A 26,600-nucleotide genomic window follows, 5' to 3' on the forward strand; every position below is an offset into this window, starting at 1 on the left:
TCCACCAGCCTGGTTTAAGGCACATTCTACTAGAGCACTACCTGCCTCCATGGGTGGAAAGAGCTGGCGCCTCCCCGGAGCAAATCTATAGAGCGGCTGCCTGGACTTTTCTCAACATTTGTACACCATTACAGAGTGGACCTGGTTTCATCTCAAAACCAGTCCTTTTGGGAGGAAAGTGCTTCAAGCAGTGGTTCCCAACCCCCACCCCCACCCCAAGTAAGTACCCCGTAGTTTCTTGGTTATTTCAGAGCCTATCCTGGAAGACAACTATGGGAAAGCCAAAGTTAGATTTACCGGTAACTCTTTCCAGGAGTCTTCCAGGACAGCCAAACTTATCACCCGTATTTTTTATTTGTTATTGTTTTGAATTGGCATGTGTTATGTTCTTTCTACTATATTTTTCAGGTCCGGCCATCGGTACTCTCGATAACTGAGGGGGAAGCCAGGAGGTCATTCTTTTATATTAACCACTTGCCCTCCTGAGGATTTAACCCTTTCTTGACCAGGCCATTTTTTGCGTTATGGCACTGTCCAGTAAAAAAATGTAAAAAGTCAAATTGTCATAAATTTGGGCCAAAATACGTTCTGCTACATGTCTTTGCTAAAATAAAATCCCAATGCGTGTAAATAATTGGTTTCCATGAAAATTACAGCGTTTAAAAATGGCGCTATATATATATATATATATATATATATATATATATATATATATATATATTATATAAATTTTTTCTAGTAGTACTGGCGGCAATCAGCGACTTATAGTGGGGCTGTGACTGGCATTCTGACCCTGGGGGGAACTGACTTGTTGTCACTGACATCCCCAGTGTCACCAATACAGTGATCAGTGCTAAAAACTGTGTGCTGTTTCACGGTAAGCTTTGTGTGTGTGCTTCACTGTAATCACACTGCTTTGGATGAGCTGACAAGGAGAACTTGTTTACATACAGTTCTCCTCTCCATCAGAGATCTTCGCCGGGCGCCGGAGAATAATCACCAGCTGGGACCCGGTGATTGACAGCTGTGAATGGCGGTGCCTTGAAGCACATGTTGGAGATGAGGGCACAACATTACAGCTGTAACTGCAGACATAGTACTTACGTCTGAATCAGGGAAAGGGTTAAAACCAGAGACAGCCAGGCTGATAGCAGAAGATTGGCAGTTGAAGACACTGTATGTTTGGAATACACCTTTTATGGTATCTCCTTATGGTAAAAGGGAACATTGTAGCAGACAGCATAGCCAGTGGGCAAACTAGCTGTGCAGTTTGTGCTTCCAGATTTTGATGCCAATAAAGTCCTCGTGCACACTGGACGTTTTTACAGCGGCTGTTTTTAGTTTTTGACAGTTTTTTTTTCTACAGGCAGTAAACTCCCCAGCATGTTATTCTATGTATCCATGCATACATAGACTGTAATCAACGTTTTTTGGGTGTAAAACAAACTCAGGAGTAGTGGGTTTCTAGAGGAGTTGTCTAGTTGTAACGTTGAAAAACTCAGTAAATCGTGGCAAACCAGCGTTTTTGGATGTGGCTTTTTTTTTCTTTTCTTTTTTTTATATATATAAAAAAATATTTTTTGGGTGGGGGGTAAAAAAAAACTCTAAAAAACCGCAAACACGAAAAAACGCGGCTAACCGCTAATACAATAACGCTTAAAAACTCATGTTTCTAACTTGACTTCACATAGCTAATGTTACCAGCGTTATCACAATGCCCTGTGTGCATAGAGCCTAAAGGAGTAAATGTATCCGATTTTGCCTGTGTGAGTAGTGCACGGCTTGACAACACCTGACCAATCCTTTTTTTTTTTTTTTTTTTTTCTTGCAAAATGCAGAATTTTTTTAGGTTTTATGTGGCTGTCTGATTCAGCAGCTTCTGACTGGGGTTGGGAATTACCTGACATACAGAGGGACCAGACGTATTTTGATCCATACATGGCCAGTCCTGATCAAGAACAATCGACCTACCGATCGACTGCTCAGGACAGGTTTGCTGAAAAACTGTAGTTTGGTTATTTGATTAGTGCTGTAGTTAATAGGCTGTAGCACTGATCAGTGTATTCAGGCAGCAGACTCCAGCTGACTCTTCCGCTGTCAGACTCTGGTGACACAGCAGGGAGGATTCCCTCATCTCTACCTCAAATATGTGGATGGGGTAATCCGTTCAGTGTTTTTCCCTCAGCTCGCTTGCTGAGCAAAAAAAAAGAAAATAAAAACTGAGCCTTGTATGGCAAGTTTAAAGTGACTAAAGTCTAAATGTGTTTTTGTTTTTTTTTTTTTTTTTTGTTTCTTTTATAACTTTTTAATGCATTTTCTGCTTTTAAGGTAAAAAAAAGTTTAGCTACATTTTTCTAGCACAGCAGAGCCTTTCAGAGCACTGTGCTTACAGTGAAGCACACTGACAGGGCCCCCTAGTAAAACACTCCCTGCACATAGTTAACCCTTTTGATCGCCCCTCATGTTAACCCCTTCCTGCATAGTGCCATTAGTACAGTGTCGGTGCTTTTTTCAGCACTGATCACTGTATTGGTGTCTCAGTGACACCAAGTCAGTTCCCCCCGAGTGTCAGAATGCCCGCCGCAGTCCCGCTATAAGTCAATGATTGCTGCCATTACTAGTAAAAAATTCCAGTGTGTTTTATATATACCGCCATTTCTAAACACTAACTTTCACGAAAACCAATTAATTTACATGTATTGGGATTTTTTTTTTTAGCAAAGACATTGAGCAGAGTACATTTTAGTGTAAATTTATGATGCAATTTTGATTTTTTTTTTTTTTTACTAAACATGCTTAATAGCAAAAAGTCAAAAATATTGTTTTTTCTCTCAAAATTGTCAGTTTTTTCTTTTTTATAGCGTAAAAAATAAAACCGCACAAGCGATTAAATGCCACCAAAAGAAAGCGGGTAATGGGTTAAACGAGCGCTAGGTGAAAAGGTAAGCTGCTGGCATGAAGGTCAAATCCTTCTAATACATCAATAATCGTCACGCCACGAGGAAGGCCGGCGGCCATCTTTGTCACTGTTTGTATTGCCAGATGTGAGTGCATTACATTATATGTACACTATTTGCCAAGCTTTGTATAAAAATACTGCACGATTAGGCATCTTTTCTCTGGCTAGTTTATTCACGAGCCTCATAAGGTGGATTCCTGCGTTCTCACATATGACTGGTCCACTTATACTGGATGGGATTTATCTTGGAACCAGGAGAGTGGCAGCCGGATGATCACCTGATGTGCTGATGTGTGCCAGATGATCCCCTGAGGTACCTTTTAGGATCCAGATGACCAGGAGTGGTGTCATTTACTCAAATGCGCAAATTATTGCGCTTTCTGGTTAGTGCAGTATATACTCGTTTTCCATCCACTGGAGTCACAGAATTCACCAATTTATGTTCATTGGACTATTTACCCATTTATTCATATTTGTGTCACCTTTGCACTTTATGCTTAATCTGACGCATAAAGTGCAATGGAGACACAAATATGAATTATGCGTCAGATTAAGACGCTACTTTCACCAATACTCTTAGCGCTCCACAGCGCTCGGTTTTTGCATATTATCATTTATGTGAATATGTTCAGTGATGATACTATTTTAGCCACCAAAAGAAAGCTCAATTCGTGGGAAAAGAAGGAAGTAAATTTCATTTGGGTTCCGTGTTGCATGACTGCACAATTGTCAGTTAAAGTAATGCAGCACCGTAACGCAAAAAATAGCCTGGTCAGGAAGGGGGGTAATTTCTCAGTAGGGCAAGTGGTTAAACATAGTCTATGTTGACTGAGAGTGAAGTTCTACTTTAACTTTTGAGTGTTTTTGTGTTTCTCACTGTTGATTAGCCTATTTCGAACAGGTGGCAGCAGGCAGAATGGTTAGCGTTCATGGCGATTGCCATCATTTTTGCTTCTACAAACCATGTTGGGCGAAACGATAAATGTGATTGCCTCTTAGATTGTGAGCTCCAAGGAGCAGGGCCCTCCTAACCCTCCTGTATTGAACTGTATTGTTGCTGTATTGTCTCCCGTTCTATTGTAAAGCGCTGAGCAAACTGTTGGCGCTATATAAATCCTGTATAATAATAATTACATTAACTTCAGATCGGAATATTTGCTGCTTCTAGAGGTGTGCATCTTCTCATGTAGTCTGGTGTGGCTGTTCAGAAAGGCTTCTATCTGCAGCGTTACACTTTTCTCTGGCCATACATGGCTCAATTATTTGTTTTCAGCCAGTAGGCTGAATAAAAAACTGATTTTTTTTTTTTTTTTTTTTCTCCTTTCACACATTCGCGTTGGATGTGAGAATCCTTCCCTGCTGTGTTGTACTTTGACAGCAGTAGAGTCAACTGGACTCCTCCTGTCAAAATACACTGATCAGCGCTGATTGAACTCTTTTTCTAGCAAGCCCATTTATGAGCAATCGAACAGTAGATTGATTCAGACTAGCCATGTATGGATCAAAATTTTGGTTTGTCCCTACTGAACCAGCTGATATTCTGTTCACCTGTGACCAGCTTTAGGGAGATAATTGCTTATATATAGAAGCCATTGGTGATAATCAGATGACCTTTCACCTCATACTATGCTAAATGACATCTAGGATATGGTTGCTATGGGAAACACACCTCCCACTGCGCAATCTGCACTAATATTCTCGAAGACAGACCTGAAATTGCTTGGCTTTGCAGCATATCCCATGCTGGCATCTCTCCTGGTTCCTAAAACTTGTATCTGATCTGTTTGGTGTCCCTTGTGGGTACTTCTGCCTTCAGACTAATCCTCAGCTATAACTAGACCTGTACAAAAATGTCATCACATAATGGAAATCTGTATCTGAAAACCTTTTCTGCTTGTGAGCCCCTCCCAGCATTCCTGGGCTGGCTGATCATGTGACAAGCAGACATGTGACCGGCTGACATAACGCACAGATGTGCTCCCTGTGGTTATGGCACTGGCCTGTCACTGAGTCTTGTGTGATAAAAGCAGACACAGCACTTCCTGGGGAGGATGGGGGAGGGAGTCATACGCCAACTTCACTTTTTCAGTTTCTACTTCCTGTCTGTTCAGTTATGACTTTCTAGTTCACAAAAATCTGTTCACTGCACAGCAAAGGACAGTCAGTGTCTGATGTTTACTGAATACATGTATACAGCTGGGATACTGTGGGGAGGGAACATGAATGATTGGTTTTATTCAGCAATTGACTTTCTTGGGTGAATGATTCTTGTTAACTCTCTGCTCCCCCTCATGGCAAGTGTCCCTCTGCTGTCATCCTCCGCTTTCTGCTGGTTCGGTGCTTGGAGTGCTCATTAGTACAAGTCTCTGGCTGTACACATCTCATACTGTTAGCTTTGCCTTTTTTTTTTTTTTTTTTGAAACAGTCAAAAACATTAGCATACAAAGCAATCTCTATCACATAATAGATGTATGTAAGCGGTGAGTTCAGTCTTGTTTTACATTCTGTTACAGATGGGAGGATATACACAGCGAGCTCCATTCTGTTACACAGAGGGATATATGCAATGAGCTCTCTCCTTTTACAGATGGAGGGGGTGCAAGCGGTAATCTGTCCGGTTACAGATGGAGGAGTATACATAGTGATCTCTCTTACAGATGGGGGTGCACTTAGTAATCTCTGTCCGGTTACAGATGGAGGAGTATACGCAGTGATCTCTCCTATTACAGATGGAGGGGGTGCAAGCGGTAATCTCTGTCCGGTTACAGATGGAGGAGTATATGCAGTGATCTCTCCTATTACAGATGGAGGGGGTGCAAGCAGTAATCTCCATCCGGTTACAGATGGAGGAGTATATGCAGTGATCTGTCCTTTTACAGATGGGGTTGCAAGCGGTAATCTCCGTCCGGTTACAGATGGAGGAGTATACGCAGTGATCTCTCCTATTACAGATGGAGGGGGTGCAAGCGGTAATCTCTGTCCGGTTACAGATGGAGTATATGCAGTGATCTGTCCTTTTACAGATGGGGGTGCAAGAGGTAATCTCTGTCCGGTTACAGATGGAGGAGTATACGCAGTGATCTCTCCTATTACAGATGGAGGGGGTGCAAGCGGTAATCTCTGTCCGGTTACAGATGGAGTATATGCAGTGATCTGTCCGGTTACAGATGGAGGAGTATGTGCAGTGATCTGTCCGGTTACAGATGGAGGAGTATATGCAGTGATCTGTCCGGTTACAGATGGAGGGGGTGCAAGCGGTAATCTCCGTCTGGTCACAGATGGAGGAGTATATGCGGTGATCTGTCCTTTTACAGATGGAGAAGTGTACATAGTAATGTCTGTTGTGTTACAGATGGAGAGGTGTATACAGTGAGCTCTGTACTGATACAGATGAAGTATATGCAGTGTTCTCTGTCCTGGTCCAGATGGAGAGGTGTACGCAGTGAGCTCAGTTCACACTCTGTTCTGATGGGGGGGTGGATCTTTCTGGCAGCCCTGTTGTGTTCTGTTGGTGAGGAGCCTCCCCACTGGCAGAATACAGTGCTTTTAATGTTGCTGGCTATAGCCAGCAGCACTGGTAGTTCAGGAAAAACCTGACGGGCTGGTTGTGCTCAAGTCGATTTTGATAGATCAGCTTGTGTACAACCAGCTAACTCCTATATTGATTGAAAATCGTCCGGTCCCTGCTGAACTGGCTGTATTTCGATCCTTGTATGACTGGCTTATGCTGCCTGGGAGTTCCTTTCTGGCGGTGTGACAGTTTTATTAGTGGCTGTGTAAATAGTGCTGCAGTTTTGTCTTGTTTCAGGCGAGTCAATGTGCAGTGACTGCACTGTAGCTGCACACAAGATTGTGGTCTATTGATCCTGGACAATTATTTTTAATAAAGAAATCCTCTCATCATACTGACATTACAGAAATATCACAGAATCATTGATGTCTGGTAATAGTTTGAGCTGTTTACCGACTGCAAACTTTCTGCTTGTGTGCCTTGTATTTTATATTTCAATGTAAATTAATCAAACGTGATCATATTAATAATTATGATGTGATCTTGAATCATCATTTACATATTCAATGCTGCCTCGTATTTTTTGCAAATATGCAATGTTTTAAAGCGGTCAGTCTTTTCTGGAACAATATTTTGTGTGAGACTGTATGCTAGGCTCGAGTGTCACTTGTTGCCGTATACTAGTACCAAACGATTTAGTTAATTGATTATCATTGCATGATTCACCAGTATCAGGTTGGATTGGGCAACCAGTGGCTGTGTATGGCAGCGGCAGCAGATATTGTGATGGATCTCCTTCAAATGTCTGTGGGCATCTTTTAGTTATTTCTCCTGAGCTTGATTAACATCTGTGTTTAATCAGTGATATGCCTGATGATATAAAGACCTAGTTGAAAACTACTGACGTTCTGCAATCTGGTAATCTTGATGTGACCAATAATGTTTGTCCAACTTTTTTTTTTTTTTTTTTAATTACAGGGACTTGCAATTGACGCCTGTGACTGCTGATCGTCTTTGCTACACATCATATAAAAGGTAATTTGTCTTCGCGTTGCTAGATATATATAAAATAAAAAAAAAAAACAAAAACTGTCCATTCTGATTTTCAGCCAAGTGCATCCTGAATTTTCGGATTTGGTCCAGAATTTTAATTTCAGTGCACCACTAGTGGTCAAAGTTGGTTTTTGGCATCATATGGTTACAGTGAACTACAGCTACACACATTTCCCTGAAGGAAAAGGCTAGTGGATTACTTCTATATGGGACTGGAGGATATAGAGGTTGCAGGACATAATGTTCTGGCTCAAGATGGTAGTGTAGGAGATCTCCTTTCCTCCCAGTCCACAGAACAGAAAGGAGCCCGAAGTGGCTGAATCTTCCTGTGTACTTCTGGAATGAAATCAGATCAGTCTGAATGCTTCTCAGCCATTGCCGGGAAGCCTTGTATTTTTATCAAACAAAATAAAGCGTCCTCTGGCTGAGGTGGAAATCTTTTCCACACATACTGCAAGCTGTCCTACCCTACAATCAGAGGAATCCCTGTATTTATTGATAAAAATACAAGGCTTCTCCTGAATGGTTGAAAAGCATGCAGGCCATCTCTATTTAGTTCTGCAGCAGACAGGAAGTTGCCTATATAGCTGTGGAGCACAGTGCCATACATTGTATGTAGTTGATGCTACTACAATGTAGTACAGCGTACACAGCAGTCGCTTCGGTATAGAAATAGTTTATTTGGGCCAGCTTGACCCAAACTATTTAATAAAGTGAAAATAAACATAGAATTCTACTGTTAACTCCAGAAATTCAGAAAAACATGCCAGTGTATACCCCTGTAATCTCATCTCTCTCTTGTATGTCTAGTAGCCTAGCATTTTCCACCTTTTTTGTTAATATTAATGTGCAGAACACATCATCACAGAGTTATTGCAGCATTGGCTAGAATAGTTAGTATGTTTCTCTTGGTTATAGATTTAAAACAGTGGTCTCCAAACTGTGGCCCTGGGGCTGGATGTGGCCCTTTGCGTGCCTTTTATCCAGCCCTTGGGGCATTATTCCTTACAATGATAAGATACCAACAAAATAGGTCACTATTTCTCCCACTGACACCGATAATGGGGCAGTATTCCTCCCAAAGATACCAGTGATGGGGCACTAATACTCCCCTCTAATGCTGAATGTGGCAATGTTTTTTCCCACTGATGCCAGGAAAATATCCACTCCTGGCCACAGTCCAGCCCCCCTAAAGCCTGGAGAACAATAAACTGGCCCTTTTGTTTACAAGGTTTGGGGACCCCTGATTTAAAAAAAAAAAAAATAAATTCTATCCTCGGTGTGCAAGAATCTGGTTGATAGAAGAATTGAGCACAGGTTACCTTTATTACTGACCTGTCATCCAATCTCAGGCTGTAGCATTGAGGCAGGGGAGGTAACTGACCAAGTTGTATATTAACAACTGTAGAGAAGAGGACCTATACTTGCTGTACAGTCTGACAGGGATTTCCAATTAGAAAACTAGTAAACAAAATTACACATTTTTTCATATTTGCCACAACTTCCAAATATTTTTTAGGCTGTCCACTGCTATTGTGCTTCTGGTGTTCCCTTTGTCCTTGTCTCCTTTCCCCAGATTATCATCCTGCACATTCTGCCCCTTGAGCCCACTTGTTTATACAGGTCCCAGAACCTGCAAGATAGCAGAATGAGGGAGTTAAGTCTGTCCAGTGGGATAACCAGTACAAGAGGAGCGAAATATTAGTCAAAGTTTGATCTCCAGTTCATGACATGACAATACTGACTGAAACCTGATTATGGACTTGCTACTGGAGAGTCGAGATGGAGCTGAGAGCCTGACTATGGGTGTTAGGTTTGCTGATATTCCTGTTTTTTCTTTGTTCATTGAAAGATTCAGCCAGCCTTCATGAAGGATGGGTTTTATTTCACCATCTACAGAAGCAGGATGCTAGGTGCAACCAAAAACTAAACCACACTCAAGGAGTGGCTTCTTGCAGGTGGTCCAAACATCCCCATCTGCAACATACTGCCATTTTTGCCATAAGACATTCTTGAAGAAATCTAAAGAAAAAATGTTATTTAGGTAACAGTGCAAGTACAACTGTGTTCAGCATAGATCTATATTTTTAGCTGCAACAGAACTGCCAGTTTAACCATCTCCGTGTGACTAACAGGGATACCTATATAATTGTTTGAGGAAGAACTATAGATCTGCCGTTTTCTAATATCGACTTTCAGAAAGCGGAGTGAATGCTGTGAATTTAAAGTGGTTCTAAAGGCTGAAGGGTTTTTTTTTTCTTTTTCCCACCTCTTAATGCATACTTTGCAATAAAGTGGTTGTAAACCTCAGACATGAAATATGAACAAAACATATCCCTCTATAGTGTATTTTTGTCTCAATTCAAAGCACGAAGTGTCATTTCTCTCTGTTGCTTGTACATCTGCTATAGGATGGTTGTAGATACAGAGATCAGACCTTTTTTATATCCTGAGGCCAGTCATTTCACTGGTATATGTGAGGGTTTACAACCACTTTAAGGTAAAAAGCCTTCAATGTGTGTAACAGAACCGACCTAGACTGCGCTTGGGTGCTTCCATTATAATACCGCTTTCCCGTCCGAACACCGACCACAGACACCACAGCCGACCATACAAGACTAGACAACACCAGTCTGTCTGAATATGGAACTCTTTATTTGAAACTCAAACTGGCTTTTTTTACACTCGGGAAAATCCCCCCTCCCTGCATACGGACACAGGGTGGGACAATCTACACTTAGTAACAAGAGACACACAGGTATTCAAACTTCACACCAACAGATAGTCCCATCAGGAGAGAGGGCTGCTGGACAACAGAACAATGGGATGCAGCCACATGGCATTAAACAATCAACAACCCCCACCCCAATATTAGCACAGATCACCCTGTACCTCTAACAGGCACAGGGTGACTTACACATAAGAGGGATATGGGGAGTTGAGACAGGGGTCTCCCCATCTCTCCAAAGTGAGCAGTGTTCCATGGGCCCCCCACCCAAAGTGACTCCCGTCAGTGTGCTGTCACCCACCCCATGCTTACCTGACCCGTTCTTGATCCAGCGATGTGCAGGAGAGCAAAGGCTCTCTTGGCTCTCTCCTTCCTCAATGGCTCAGACACAGCAGAGAGCCATTGGCTCCTGCTACTGTCAACCACAGCCAGTGAGGAGGGGGCAGGGCCGAGCCATGCTGTGTGTGTCTTTTAGACATGCAGGGCTTGGGAGTGAGCTTGCACATGTGCCTCCATAGCAAATAAGCTATGGGGGCATACAGCGGGCGGGGGCTGTCTGGGGTGGGGGATGGTTATAGGAATGACGACAGGGGACGTAAGAAGAGGATGGTCGGCTGCTCGTAAGCAGGTCGGTATAACATAAAAACCTTTACAATCATTTTATAAAGGTGTTTTTTTTTTTTTTTTGTTTTGTTTTAATATCTGTAGGCTCCCACCAGTTCACTCCCTTGATCCATTTTATGATTAAGATTTGACATCCTGCAGAATGAAGTTTTTCATGCTATCACTTTTAGCTGAAACCCCTTCAACATTTTATATAACATCTGCCTGTAGTTGGGCAGTTGGCTTTGGCAGAGCAGTGAAACCTTTGTGTTTCTTGTTGAGAATTAAGCTATAGGAACACCTTGTGAAATATCTCACACACTGGCAATCAATCAACATTGCTTTTTCATGAGTGACTTTAAAGAGAACCAGTTGTGGTTGGGCTTATGCAAGGATTTGAACATTTAGTTTTTAATAATTATTATAGAAGAAGAATGCAGAAAGTAAAATGGAATTTGTTTTCTCTTCGGTTTCGATTTTGTTAGTAGATTTAATACGTTAACTGGGGAGATTTAAATGGTGGTAAAGCATTGGCATTAGGAAATTTAATAGCAAAATATAGATAAAATGCTGCAGCTGGCCTTCATTTTAGATGGAATTGTGGTCTTGCCTTATAAAAGTTTTTTTCCATGAATGACAGATCATAAAGGGGGTGCTGGGGCCCCATGTACATCATAAACAAGAGCTATGTGTCTCCCTCAAGCAATGACCAAACACTGTGCCTGACGTGACCCATGCACATTGATTCTGTATATATTTTCATGCATGCAAAATGTGTTTGGCCTCAACTGTCATGCTCTCCACACTCCTGTACATACTGCCCATTGATAAACCTTCTTTACATACCGCCCATAGTTATACCCACCACACTCCTTTTCTGTAAATACTGCCCGCTGTCATACCTTCCATACAAACTCCTCACTACTCTCCTGTACATTCTATGTGCTGTCATACTCTTCAGAATTCTTGCCTGCACATACTGTCTGCTCTCATACTCTTCACTCCTTTCCTGCACATCTTACCCACTAAAATACTTCAAACATTGTACTATCCACAGCCTTGCCTGTTCTGGAATGGGCACAGAATATTATAAAAGAGAGATACTTGTACAGCTAAATAGATATACACCAATCGGCCATAACCACAACATTATGACTTGTGTTCCTCAAACCATTCTTGAATTCATCTGACCAGGCCACCTTCTTCCATTGTAACCAGATAATCAATTTTATTCACTTGACCTGTCAGTGGTCCTAATGTTATGGCTGGTCAGTGCAAAAAGGCAGCACTTCCCTGAACATCTGATTTCAGATAAGTGCTCATAGTTACACAGCCTCCAACTTTCTTGTGGAAGTTATTGAGCTGAGAGTCTATCTGTGAGTTGGGTGGAATGGTTTAGAAGCATCTGTGTTCTGTTATTCAGCCTAGCTTTGGTAAAAATTGGCTTCTTGTATATGGCTTGTTCTGTCTGGTACTAGCATCTGTCTCCACAGATGGGTGGATGCTCCTACTGCCTGTTAATGTTTTGTTTTTTTTCCTCTTTTCCACAGCGCCATCATGGCCACTGCACCTTACAATTACTCCTATATCTTCAAATACATCATCATTGGTAAGTTGATCAAACTGCAGTATTGTAACTTTGTAGGGAACTGAGTAGAAGTCATTGGAGAAATTCATGGGATGGTGCTTCAGTCCTTTACAGAGGCTTAACCTCTTCTGTACTGGATGGGGGTTTTATGATGGGAGCCACAGCATAACAATTCAGGTAGCAGAGCAGGTTGCAATGTCTGTTATAAGAACTGTCTTCCATTCTCCAGCTGTCAATTTTCAGGGACCGTTTGAATCTGCCTGCTGTAGGATCAATCCTCATTTCAGAGTTTTGATACATGGTACCCACTGAAGGGACATTATATACAAGTTGAAGAAAGAAAAAGCATTTTTTGTTGTGGTTTTTTTTCCCATCCTTTATTATAACAAGATCACCAAACTACCCCACCTTTTTACTTTTCCACGTCCTTTTTTTTTTTTTTTTTTTTTTTTTTTTTTAGCAATCAGGAACAGAGTTTGAGGTACAGCCTTTACAAATGACAAGGATAATGATCCAAGGTGCTATTACAGCTCTATAGACACAGTATATCCTTTACAATTCACATTTCCAACAATGTAATCAGAAAATTACACCAAGCTAGAGACAAGTATCAAATACTGAGGGCAAGCATCCTAAAACCAACCATGTAGTAACTTCTAAAGCAGGATCTGATCTATTCTCACCTTCCCCCCCCCCCCCCCATTAGGGGAGTGTCAAGCTCATATCAAAAGCCTGTCAAGTACTAAGTTGGTAGGTGTAAGACCCGGAACTGCAAACCAATTCTCATATAATTTGTTACATTTATTTGGGCAGCCCCTATGTTGAAAGATAATTTTCTTTTCAGCCTAAGAGTATCTCCCATGTGTGCTGCCCATTCTTTGAGTTGAAGCCCTGTCCGATTTCCACTGCTGGAAAATGAGACGTTGGGCATGAAACAAAGCTCTATTAATAGCCACTTTCTGGAAATCCGTTAGTGGGAGGTCATCTAGTATTCCCAAAATGTACCGGGTGGGTTCAACAGAAACAATTTGAAAGACCGTGTTAATGGTCACAACATCTGCCCAGTTGTGATGTAGCTTTGGGCAGTGCCATAGGAGGTGAATAAGGTTGCCCTGCGAGGATGAGCATTTAGCAGTGGATTGTAAAATACCCATTTGAAGTTTGAGAGGTTTGTAATGAACTCATAAAATACAGTGCCTTGAAAAAGTATTCATACGCCTTGAAATTTCCACATTTTGTCATATTACACCCAAAAACATAAATGTCTTGTTGGGATTTTATGTAATAGACCAAAGTGGCACTTAATTGTGAAGTGGAAGAAAACAATAATTGGTTTTCAAAATGCCCTGTATTTGATTCCATCCATTTTCCCTTCAACTCTGACCAGCTTCTCTGTCCCTGCTGAAGAAAAGCATCCCCACAACATGATGCTGCCACAATGTTTCACGGTGGGGATGGTGTGTTAAGAGTGATGTGCAGTGTTAGTTTTCCACCACACAGTGTTTTTCTTTTAGGCCAAAAAGTTCAATTTTGGTCTCATCTGACCAGAGCACCTTCTTCTACATGTTTGCTGTGTCCCCCATATGGCTTCCTGCAAACGGGACTTCTTATGGCTTTCTTTCAACAAGAACCTCCAGTGCAGCAGAAATATTTTTGTACCTTCCCCATATCTTTTCCTTTCAATAATCCTGTCTCTGAGCCTTGCAGGCAGTTCCATTGACCTCATGGCTTTTGCTCTGAAACCAGAATACTTTATAGCTGTGAGGCCTTTTCTAGAGAGGTGTGCGCCTTTCCAAATTGTGTCCAGTCAATTACTTTACCACAGGTAGATGCCAATCAATGATCAAGAGAAATGAGAGGCACCTGAGATGAATTTCAAGTGTTATTGTAAATGGCCTGAATACTTAAGCCAATGTGATTATTTCAGTTATTCCTTTTTCATACATTTTGCAGAAATTAAATTAAAATTCTTTTCACCTTGTCATTATGGAGTACTGAGTGTAGATTAATGAGTTAAAAATGAATTTTAATAAAAGTAGTATCAGGCTGCAACATAACAAAATGAAAAAGTAAAGGGGGCCTGAATAATTTATGAATGCACTGTAGAACAATATTATGAAGTTATGATACTGTGATTCAATAATTTCATGAAATTTAAAAATCTGTCCACTTAAATGGACTCTAGTAAAAACAGTGATAATGATTGTCATAGGATGCATGACCAAATAAATGCATGCATCTTCCTGCTGAAAAAAATATATTCAATGTTTCATGTGTGTGTAATATAGATATAGTTATAGATAGAAATATAGATACATATATATTATATTGCCAAACGTTTTGGGACACCCCTCCAAATCATTGGAGTCAGGTATTCCAATCAGGTCCATGGCCACAGGTGTATAATATCAAGCACCTAGGCATGCAGACTGCTTCTCTAAACATTTGTGAAAGAATGGGTCGCTCTCAGGAGCTTGGTGAATTCAAGCGTGGTACCGTGATAGCTTGCCACCAATAAGTCCAGCTATGAATTTACCATTACCATGGCACAACAATTTTTATTACAATCAACCTTAAAAAATACTTGCTAAAATAATCCCTCTATCTGCCTTACTGGGTCTGCTCCCCTAAAGGGGAATTACTGCATTCAATATACTATGTGATACACCTGTGCAACATCAGTCCATGCGTGAAATTTCCCTGCTACTGAATATTCAACGGTCAATTGTTAGTGGTATTATAACAAAGTGGAAGCAACTGGGAAAAACAGCAACTCAGCCACGAAGTGGTAGGCTATGTAAAATGACTGAGCAGGGTCAGAGCATACTGAAGCACGTGTGCAGAAGTTTACAACTTTTTACAAAGTCCATGGCTAAAGACCTCTAAACCTCATGTGGCCTTCAGATTAGCACAACTGTGCATAGAAAGCTTCATGGAATGGGTATCCATGGCCGAGCAGCTGCATCCAAGCCTTACATCACCAAGTGCAATGCAAAGCGTTGGATGCAGTGTTGTAAAGCACTCCGCCACTGGGCTCTAGAGCAGTGGAGCCATGTTCTCTTGAGTGAAGAATCATGCTTCTCTGTCTGGCAAATCCGATGGACGTGTCTGGGTTTGTCAGTTGCCAGGAAAATGGTACTTGCCCGACTGCATTGTGCCAAGTGTAAAGTTTGGTGGAGAGGGGATTATTGTTTGGGTTTGTTTTTCAGGGGTTGGGCTTGGCCCCTTAGTTCCAGTGAAGGGAACTCTTAAGGTGTCAGCATACCAAGACATTTTGGACAATTTCATGCTCCCAACTTTGTGGGAACAGTTTGGGGATGGCCCCTTCCTGTTCCAACATGACTGAGCTCCAGTGCACTAAGCAAGGTCCAAAAAGACATGGATGAGCGAGTTTGGGGTGGAGGAACTTGACTGGCCTGCACAATCCGGACCTCAACCCAATAGAACACCTTTGAGATGTATTAGAGCGGAGACTGCGAGCCAGGCATTCTTCTCTGACATCAGTGCCTGACCTCACAAATGCTTTTCTGGAAGAATTGTCAAACATTCCCAAAGACACACTCCTAAACCTTGTGGACAGCCATCTTAGAAAAGTTGAAGCTGTTCTAGGTGCAAAAGGTGGGCCAACTCCATATTGAACCCTACGGACTAAGACTCCATTAAAGTTCATGTGCGTGTAAAGGCAGGCATCCTATTGCTTTTGGTGTGTGTGTGTGTGATTCACCGGCCACTTTATAAGGTACACCTTGCTAGTACCAGGCTTTGTGGCACATATTAAACAAGGTGTTGGAAACATTCCTCCAGAGATTTTGGTCCATATTGACATGATGGCATCACGCAGGTGCTGCAGAGTTGTCGGCTGCACATCCATGATGTGAATCTCCCATTCCACCACATCCCAAAGGTGGTCTATTGGATTGAGATCTGGTGACTGTGGAGGCCATTGGAGTACAGTGAGGTCATTGTCATGTTCAAAAAACCAGTTTGAGATGATCTGAGCTTTGTGATATGGTACATTATTCTGCTGGAATTAGTTATCAGAGGATGGGTACACTAGTCATAAAGGGATGGACATGGTCAGCAACAATACTCAGGTAGGCTGTGGCGTTTAAATGATGCTCAGTTGGTACTAAGGGGCCGAAAGCGTGCCTAGAAAATGGCCCCCACACCATTACACCCCCAGCTTCAACCATTGATACAAGGCAGGATGGATCCATGCTTTCATGTTTATGCCATATTCTGACTGTACCATGTGAATGTCGCAGCAGTAATTGACACTCATTAGTTCAGATCACTCATTAGATCAGACAACATTTTTCTAATCTTCTATTCAGTTTTGGTGAGCCTGTGCAAATTGTAACCTCTGTTTCCTGTTCTTAGCTATGTGGTGTTCTTAGAAGTGTGATCTTCTGCTACTGTAGCCCATCTGCTTCAAGGTTTGACGTACTGTGCGTTCAGAGATGGTATTCTGCATACCCTATTGTAACTAGTGGTAATTTGAGTTACTGTTGCCTTGCTATCATTTCGAACCAGTCTGCCCATTCTCCTCTGATATCAACAAGTCATGTTCGTTCACACAACTGCCACTCACTAGATATTTTTTTCTTTTTTGGACCAATCTCTGTAAACCTTAGAGATGGTTGTGTGTGAAAATCCCAGTAGATTAGCAGTTTTTGAAACACTCAGACCAAGTGGATATATGAGCTCCAAACTTTAACACCGGACGGGTTTAATAGAATTTTTTTATTTCAGGTACTTATATAGTGCCGTAAATTTACGCAGCGCTTTACATATATATTGTACATTCACATCATAATAAATATATATATATATATATATATATATATATATATATATATATATATATATATATATATATATATATAATTTGTACATTCACATCAGTCCCTTCCCCTCAAGAGGCGTACAATCTAAGGTCCCCAACTTACATTCATACATACACATACTAGGGCCAATTTAGACAGGATCCAATTAATCTACCAGCATGTCTTTGGAGTGTGGGAGGAAACTGGAGTACCCGGAGGTAACTCACGCAGGCACAGGGAGAGCGTGCAAACTCCAGGCAGGTGGTGCCGTGGTTGGGATTCGAACCAACGATCCTAGTACTGCCAGGTGGAAGTGCTAACCATTTAGCCACTGTGCTGCCCATAGAAATAGATTGAGATTTGTCAGTTATAGTAGCACATTCCCCTTTTCTTAATGATCATTTTTAATAATTTTAATTACATATATTGTAAGTTTTTAGGTTTAGTGTATCTGTTTTTTTTTTTTACATTTTACATGCTAAGTATTCTACATTTAATTCCATGTGGATCTTTAGTATTGAGAGAGGTAGATAGATATACACATAGTATATCGAGTGCAGTAATTAGCGGTTTCCCCTTTAGGGGGCACACCCAGTAGGGCAGATGGAAGGATTATATTAGCATACATTTTTTTTTTTTTTAGGTTGTAATAAAAATTGTTGTGCCATGGTAATGGTATTTAAGTCAAGATTGTATGAAGCCCATTAATATGTAACACCGAATGTACTCAGCAATATTGTGGTTGTGCACAAAACAAATGACATCCGGCTGATGGGTATAAATACCACTAGCAATATGGTGGATTTTGCACTTCCTGAAGACTATCTTTGATCGAAATGTGTCGAGGTTTGATGAAGCAATTTCTGCTGACATCACGTCTGGCCCATGGAACGCACGCCACAGCTGCTATGGGGGCATCCGCTGCTCCATGTATCCATTCAGGCACTAAGCAGCGGCTTGGCCCTGCCCCCCCCTCTCCCCTCATTGGCTGACTGTCTGTGATTGACAGCAGTGGGAGCCAATGAGACCCCGACAGCCGAGGCTGAAGTGCACATCGCTGGATCTTGATGGGGCTCAGATAAGTATTGAGGGGGCTGGGGGGATGCTGCACACAAAAGGTTTATCTTCATGTATAGAATGCATGAATGTAAAAAACCTTGAGCCTTTACAACCACTTTAAGCTTTAAAAACCACTATAAAGGACATGGGTTTCCCTCTTTCCTGTTGGGGCTTATTTGGGTCAAGCAGTCCCTATTGGGCTTTTCAGTACCGGGAAACCGTTTCTCACATTGCAAGGCCACGACTTGGCATTCAGTTCCCACATTTGTGACGTTTTTACCAGGTGGATGCTTGGGACCTGGGAACAATTGAATGTGGGCCTGTTGGCATTGTTTGCTGTGTTACCTGCCCTTCACTTGTATTGCTTGGGGACATCCCATGGTTAAAGCGTAAAGAAGCCAGTGTCCTCTAATATACAATTAAGAATGTTTGACTTGCCTGTAAAATCCATTTCTTTAAGTATAGTACAGGACCCAAAACTGAAGGTTGTCCAGGGCGACTGGGGTTATATGGGTTGTCCCACAATTCTGTTGGTGTCCAGTCACCTGAAAGTAGCTGCATGTAAATGGTTAAGACTTAAAGGAGCATGTGTACTGTAATGAAAGGAAAGGATTTTACAGGCAAGTCATTAAACATTCTTTTCTGCAGTTATAATGGAGGACCATCTTCTGCACTTTTTGGTAACGGGCGACATGCACACAGCCTGGAAACTGCTGGCTGGATAAGATGGTGTAATTACGGTTATTGTGACCTGCAGAGAATTCATGTATTATTTACAGGGATGTGTATTGTTTATCTCTTGCCTTGCCTGTGATCTCTCCAGTAAACAGGTCTTTTCTCTTGCAGGTGACATGGGAGTGGGGAAATCCTGCTTGCTGCACCAGTTCACAGAAAAGAAATGTAAGTGTGATTCTGTCCCTGATACATCTGCTGCAGCTCTTCTCACCAACGCCTAGAGCTAGAAGTGATGGGAACGTGCAGCCACATCCAAAGCTGTTGTGCATGCAGCATTAGTTAGGTTCTCTATTTTTTTTTTTTTTTTTGTGGTTCCCAGACCTTGGTGTATTGGTTGGTTAGCCACAGAGTGATTTACGGTTCCGGAGCTGTGGCACAGTCTCAGTTGTGACCATTTCTGAAGATCCCCTTTGCATGTAGACCACGTGAACCAAGTACTGGTAGCTCACTAACTTCTTCGTTTGCTGGGCGCCTTTTTACAGTCTGTTTTCCAATTATTTACTGTGAAAATTGATTGATTGCTGAAGGACCGAGTGCTGATGTCACCCACTGGGTGGACTGTTTTGTGTAGTCACTGTTGATTATGTACCCTCGTGCTGTTGCTCTTGACTGCAGCTGACACTTGGATCTTCCTTTGTTGGTATTTATTGCCTGCTTACGGTGACTTGGTCACCTTTAGCTGTCAAAATCTCTCCTGCTACCAGATGCTGGTTTCATGAGTATTCAAGATCTAACTTGTGTCCAGAGCTATATTGCTTCCACAATGCAGTACAACATGCCAAATACATGGGTAACAGCTGTACAGGTACCTCTAGCTCTGTGTGCAGTAATGATTCAAGTGCAGTCTGCGGTGCAGTGTCTGAAGGACCGGATACCAGCAGCCTGGATTATTGTCCTCTGATTGAATTCCTTCTATCCTCAGAGACTTCCTTTGCTCCATGAGGCATGGCCCCTCCTCTGCTTTATCCTGGAAGGATTTCACTTCAATGTTGCAGGATTTTATGGGCAAAATGGCACATTATTTAATGATTCTAATTGCAGTGGTCATAAGTATGCCTCCACTTCCTCCCCTGTAGAATCCTTGTCTGATCTGGCTGTGGCCTCTATGGCCATGAAGTCTCAAGTCCTTGACTACTGCTACACCTAAGGAATCACAGTGCCCTGCTACTATTACCAAATTAAGGCGATCTCTACTTTTATTGTTGTGGTTTGCTCCACTCTAAAACTGTATTGTCAGCCCACAGCTGCTACCAATGTTGTCATCCGTTCAGGTGCATTCAGAGGTCCAAGACTGCAAAAACCTTTCAAGTGAACCCGCTCTTTTCAGCTTTCCTTTTAAGGACCTTGGGAGAGGCAATTTAGGCTACATTTATATGGGTGTTCACTGGTGAGAAATGGTAGATTCTCTTGGCCGTTCTAAACACACCACGCACTCTATCTGACCAAAAACAGTCAATTTATGCTAAAATTTATTCTGCTGCATGGCTTTGCTTAAAAAAAAATAAATAAATAAAAAAATCCCAATACGTGTAAATGAATAGGTTTACATGAAAGTTATAGCATTTACAAATGGTATATATACTGGGATTTTTATTAGTAATGCCGGAAATCAGCGATTTATAGCGGGACTGCGGCTGGCATTCTGACACTGGGGGGAACTGACTTGGAGTCAGTGACACCAATACAGTGATCAGTGCTAACCAAAAAAAAAGCATTGACACTGTACTAATGGCACTGGGCAGGAAGGGGCTATCAAAGGGTTAACTGTGTGCTGGGAGTGTTTTACTAGGGGGCGGTGTCCGTGTGCCTCATTGTAATCACACTGCTTTGGATTTCTGTGCTGTGCACAGCCGTCCAAATCAGTTCTTCTCGCCCGTCGGAGATCACCGGCTGGGACCCGGTGGTTGACAGCCATGGCTGCATTTTATTCAGGAGATACATTTATCTATCCATAGAGTGCTAAAACTTATCAGCTGGAGTTTACCTATTGCTTGCCTAATAATTCCAGGGAGTTGGTGTTCTCATATCTAGATAGGTCTCCTCACAACTTCAAGAATAAATTTAAAAGTGATTCTAAAGGCTTAAATAAAAAAAAAAAAAAAGTGTCTATACTTACCTGCTGTGTGCAGTGCTTTTGCACAGAGCGGCCTGATCCTCCTCTTGTCTGTTCCCCCACCAGCGCTCCTGGCATCTCCTTCCTGTTGGGTGCCCACACAGCAAGCAGCTTACTATGGGGGCACCCGAGCATGCACACTCCCAGCCACTGCTCCATGTGTCCATTCACAGAGAGGGAGCTTAAGTGAGTACTAGGGTGGGCTTGGTGGGATGCTGCAGAGAGGTGGTTTCTTTAAACTCCTATACATAGAATGCATGAAGGTAAAAAACCTTGAGCCTTTTTAAACCCTTTAAATAGCTATGGTAGACTAGTCATAGTGAATGGAATGGTGTTTTACCAATATAGGTCAATATCTACCTTCTCAGTGAAAATCTAATTTCTACAAAATTTGGGGGTTTAAAGTATACCAGGGATCCCTGGGAAAAGGATTGTTGAGTGACGGTAAGAGTTACAGGACCTTGGACCAAAACTGTGTGAGTATGGGACATGTCCACCAGATATGCAAGACATAGCCAGGGTTCGGGCAGCTGTGAAATCACAGGCCAGTATGAGATGGCTGAAAATGGGCTATGTGTGTGATAGGACAATGTACCATCTGTTAACTGTTTTGAATGTAGTGTTTGCAAATTTGGTTAACAATAGCCTCCTGCTCAATTAATTTAGCCAGTCCTCTCCATTTCTTCCAGCTGATATTTCAACATATATTTTAATAGCTGACATAACCTTCAAACTGGTACTCTGACCATTCAAGCTAGACCTATAGAAATTTTGTAAGGACATGTTTGCTAGGTTTGGAAGAACTAATATTAAAATGAATGTCCTCCTGAGACTTGCATACTTCTGCAGACCCTTCCAGTTACCCCAACAGCCAGTTTTATGGACTACTCCCACTTTCTCCAGCCCTTAAGATTCATCCGTTGGATAGGATCTGCCTGTACCATCACTTTCAAGATTTTTCTATGTTCTAAAATCTCCACGTCCGCACCCATCTTGGGCTCTCCTGACTTTCTCCTTGGGGTGACTTCATAACAGGGCACTAGAGGCTTCAGTGCACCATAGGTCTCTTTTTGCCTGGGGAGCAGTGTATAGGGGCTGGAAGAAAGGGCTTAGCTGTTTTATTTACTGTATTTTGCAGGCCAACGTCCTTGAAAAGCTTATTAGAAATGCTTCTTAGAAGTGTGCAGTCTGTAGCTCAAAGTTACTCTTCCTGGTCTAGGCATTTTTGCAGTTCATATATTGCTTAAGGAGGTATCTGTGACTGCCTGCAGCCATCTCTTATCATTGCTGAAGAAGCAGTTAGCTTCCACCTTTCTTATCTTTGGGTTTCTTCTTCCAGACAGTAAAGCCCCTGTTGCTCATTTCCAGCCTTTAGTAGTGTCTAAGTTTTTGCCAGCCACAGTGTTGTATGTTTTAGGAGATATTGTGCAGAAAAAAGGTTGTGGCAGAAGATTGTAGTAATCCTACGACAGCGCAGCCTGATTCATCTAGTGCAAATGATACGCGTGGCAATCACTGTTCTATAATGTCCAAATTTAAGTTGTCTCTTGAAGTCATTGACTGTTGAGATGTTATGTTCACGGCTGGGTTTATTGCAGATGCCTTAGCCAAATCAGTGATGACATCAGCTTGATCGTCTGCTTTGATAAATTCTGCCCACCAAACTCTGTGGCTAAAGACCTGGTCTTGGAGTCTCACTTCTAAATTACTCTTTGGTCCAGAGCTCAAGTTGTTGTTGAATGTACCATGGACAGAAAGAAAGCCTTTCCAGATAAAAGAAACGAATAGAAGTTTTTTCATGGCCCAAGGATATAGTCAAGATGACAAAAGTCAGGCTAAAAAAGCAGTGGGGCAGGCCATAGGGGGAAGGGAAAAAGAGAAGCTTCTTATCTTTTGGAAAGGTCTTATTTGGGCCTGGCCTATTTCTGTAAGATTGACCACAGATGCCAGTACATGGGGCTGTGGACCTCATTTGGGAGTAAAAGTGGCATAAGGTCAGTAGTCCCAAAAGGGAAGCCAGTTCATCAGATTCAGATTTGGAGGGAGTGAAGTGCAGTTGAGCCCTTAAAGTTTTTCAAAAAGAAATGAAGGGCCACCATCTCTAGATCTTGCCAGACAGAGCCACCACATTTGCTTACATCAACAGGCAGGGGGTGCACTAGGAGTCCTTCCTTACAAAAGGTGGCTGAAAGTTTACGATCCTGGACAAAGATGAGTCTAGCCTCCTTTCCAGCCAAGCACCTGAAGATTTCCTTAGTTGACATCAGGTGCATCAAAAAAGGGGTCCCTATATGTGCAGAAGATTTTTCCCATCATGACAGAACATTGGGGACGTCCGGAGGTAGTTGTTTTGGCCTCTCAGAGGAATAGAAAGACAGAACTTATTTTCCGTGAGTCCAAGGAATTCAACACTTTCCATGGATGCACTAGTGAATTGTTGGCAGTTCAACCTGTGCTTTTATTCAATCCCCCACCAATCAGACTGCTGCCAGAGGTGTGCAAGTTTAATCTAGCGTATTGGATGTTAGGAGTTGTATTTTGTTTGGGTGCAATCGTAGGCGTTGTTCACTTTGCAGGTAACCCCATGGGGCAGGTAGGTTTCTGTAGCATCCATAACTCATTGAATAAGACTTGTTGTGAGGCCTTACAGATAATGCAGTTAAATCATGCTCCTTCTATTAACATACATTCCTGAACAGATTTGTAGGGCAGCTAGGCTGAGATCATGAGTAGGGATATATATATGTAATTTGTCATTTTATTTATTTTTAAACTAGAGTTTAGTGTCACTTTGAGATCCAACTTTGGTGAAAAATATACCACACATCATGATCTGCATCCAACTCATTACGTTCTCTCTATTCCAGCAGGTATTTTTATTAAAAAGTGGCTGGTGGATGCACAAATCAGACACTTTATCCTCCTCTCACACTATCCTAACGAAGATGGGGGCCAATACACTTTCCTCTTTCATCAGGAAATGGGAGAAAGAGCTGGACTGTTTTTTTTTTTTTTTTTTTTTTTTTCCCCCAAAATCAAATTTATTGTACCCTCTTGCTAGCCCATAAATCCTCAGTTTGTAACAAATTTCAACAAGTTGTTTACAAACTCTTCCCTGGGCTGGTAGAATACCCCTGCCCCTACACCACATGTATCCTCAGAGCTGTCCTCTATGCTGGAGAATCAGATGCTATAAAAGTATTTTTGGTTCACATCTTTTGGAAATGACCTCTGTTAAGTGAATTTTGACATCAGTTTGACTCGTCTGTTGCTAATGCGCATGGGAGATCAGCCTCTGGCATAACTTATTCACATAACTCCTTTATCAAAAAATACAAACACTTGTTTCTTATTAATTTTTTAAACACTGCATGGACAATCAACTATAATGCTGCAGCAGTGGCATACATCAGTCAGGGAGGAATCGGAGGTCTCTCTGTAACAAGAGAGGTTGCAAGAATCCTGTCCTGGGTGGAACTGCATATTCCAGCTTTGTCCACTGTTTCTATCACAAAAGTGGACAATTAGCAGGAAAGACTATTAGCTGACATTGGATATGGGAGAATGGCCTCTACACCCAAGGGTGTACCTGGATTTGTGTTCATAGGTGAGGAACACTTGTGGACCTTCTACCTGCCAGGTTCATTAGCAAACTGGTTAGTCTGGTCTCAAAGTGCAGTGGCTCCATGGGATCAGTGCTGTCTGACTGTTCCTTCACTGAAACCCCTTCCTCTCCTGCTTTGCAGGATCAAGAGGGAGGGTTTTCCAGTGAACCTCATTGTGTCAGACTGGTCTAGGCATATGTAGGACTCCTGGCTGGTGCCTCGTGGTCTCTTCTAGATCGTACTGATCTTTTTGTCTAAAGAACCCATGTACTTTTCTGCTTCACAGTCCCCTGGGTTTAATGGCATGCCTATTGCAATTGAAGTCCAGTTCCTGAGAGTAGAGGCATTTCTGAATCACCGATCCCCAAAATGCTGAAAGCTAGGAGGTCTACTTGCAAGGTGTATACCTTGGGCATACTGAGCTGCACTCTATCCACAGTATGTTTTTGCTTGTGCCTGTTAGTGTGTTCTTGCTTTTGCCCAACACTCACTGCTTTTAGAGCGTCCATCATAAATAAATGCCTGTGTCCTTCAATGAACAAGAAAGGAAAATAGGAGTTTTGTACTTGCCATAAAATCCATTTTTGGAGATCGAGGGCACCCTTATTTTGTTGGTACTGCTTTTCAACAAAACTGAGGTATTCTGGGAGTAGAAGTTTTACTAGGCCGGTTGACAAGTTTTTTTTTTTTTTTTTTTTCCCAATTCTGTCTGACATTATATTCTATCAATATTTTCTCCTGTCCATCAATGAACTGCAAGAAATGGATTTTAATCTACAACAATATTGTATCGTTGCAGTGTCCCATCATTTGATTGTCAAGTTCTGGGTTCAGTTAGGAAGTGCTTTTACTGTGCCATAATTGGGGCAGGATGGCCTGCAGTCTTTGTAAGATTTGGTCGCAGGATGACTTATCTCGCTCTTTTCTCTCCTCAGTTATGGCAGATTGTCCTCATACAATTGGTGTGGAGTTCGGTACCCGGATAATTGAAGTTAGTGGCCAGAAAATTAAATTGCAGATTTGGGATACAGCGGGACAGGAGCGTTTTCGAGCAGTCACTAGAAGCTACTACCGAGGGGCTGCAGGGGCACTAATGGTTTATGATATAACAAGGTAAGGTTTTAATCTAACATGTTTCATGGAACATTTGTGTCTTGTACTGCTATCAGATAAATGTATTCTATGCATTATTACAGGGCTTGACACATTTACTTTGAATCTAGGAGCCAGCTAAAAAAAGTTAGGAGTCATTTTTAATTTTTTTTTTTTTTTTTAAGCATAGCATGGGTTGTCAGCGCCTCGTGCAAGGCAACTTTAGGGCGACAATCTTCATGTGATGCGATTTGCAATGCAACATTTGCGTGGCAGTCAGTGGGAGGCGTTTTTGCACGGAAGTAACTGGGTGGGGAGGCATTGTGTGAACTCAGGCACCAGAATGCAATTTCTAGTCTCTGTGGCGACCTGGTGCCTGGGATTTGTCAAGCCCTGGTTTATTATAGTGTTTATATTACCTGTAAAACATGGGCTGGACAAAATCAGGAGGTAGTGGTCTTAAAGGGCAGAACTTAAAATTGAAAAATTAAGCAAATGTATCAGTACTAAAATTACACAGCACAGGATTCAGGATATACATTACTACTGGAGCTTTCTTTTTGTTTTATTCGGCAGAACATCAGTGTGATTGAAATGACAATGCTGATTATTTGCTAGACATTCGTTAATGACTAATGCTTTTTGGCCTGAAATGTATCTTTTATTGACAACAGAGTCGTTTTTGAAATGTAATTCGTTTACTAGCTTCTAGATTTAACTGACTGGAT

General features: G+C 41.9%; 1 protein-coding gene across 1 annotated transcript in view; it reads left to right on the forward strand.

Annotated features, from left to right (window-relative positions):
• Nucleotides 1–26,600, forward strand: part of RAB14 (RAB14, member RAS oncogene family) — a 45,148-nt gene that overhangs the window by 12,751 nt on the left and 5,797 nt on the right. Inside the window, exons 2-5 of the mRNA XM_089685256.1 lie at nucleotides 7,449–7,505; nucleotides 12,405–12,463; nucleotides 19,174–19,227; nucleotides 25,716–25,893. Of these exons, the coding sequence (XP_089541382.1) occupies nucleotides 12,412–12,463; nucleotides 19,174–19,227; nucleotides 25,716–25,893 (284 nt within the window). The 5' untranslated portion in view covers nucleotides 7,449–7,505; nucleotides 12,405–12,411. The remainder of the gene's footprint in view (nucleotides 1–7,448; nucleotides 7,506–12,404; nucleotides 12,464–19,173; nucleotides 19,228–25,715; nucleotides 25,894–26,600) is intronic.

The sequence above is a fragment of the Staurois parvus genome, unplaced genomic scaffold (genome assembly GCF_062004578.1).
Source record: "Staurois parvus isolate SC_StPar_1 unplaced genomic scaffold, SC_StPar_1.0 ptg000365l, whole genome shotgun sequence".
Taxonomy (NCBI): Eukaryota; Metazoa; Chordata; class Amphibia; order Anura; family Ranidae; genus Staurois; species Staurois parvus.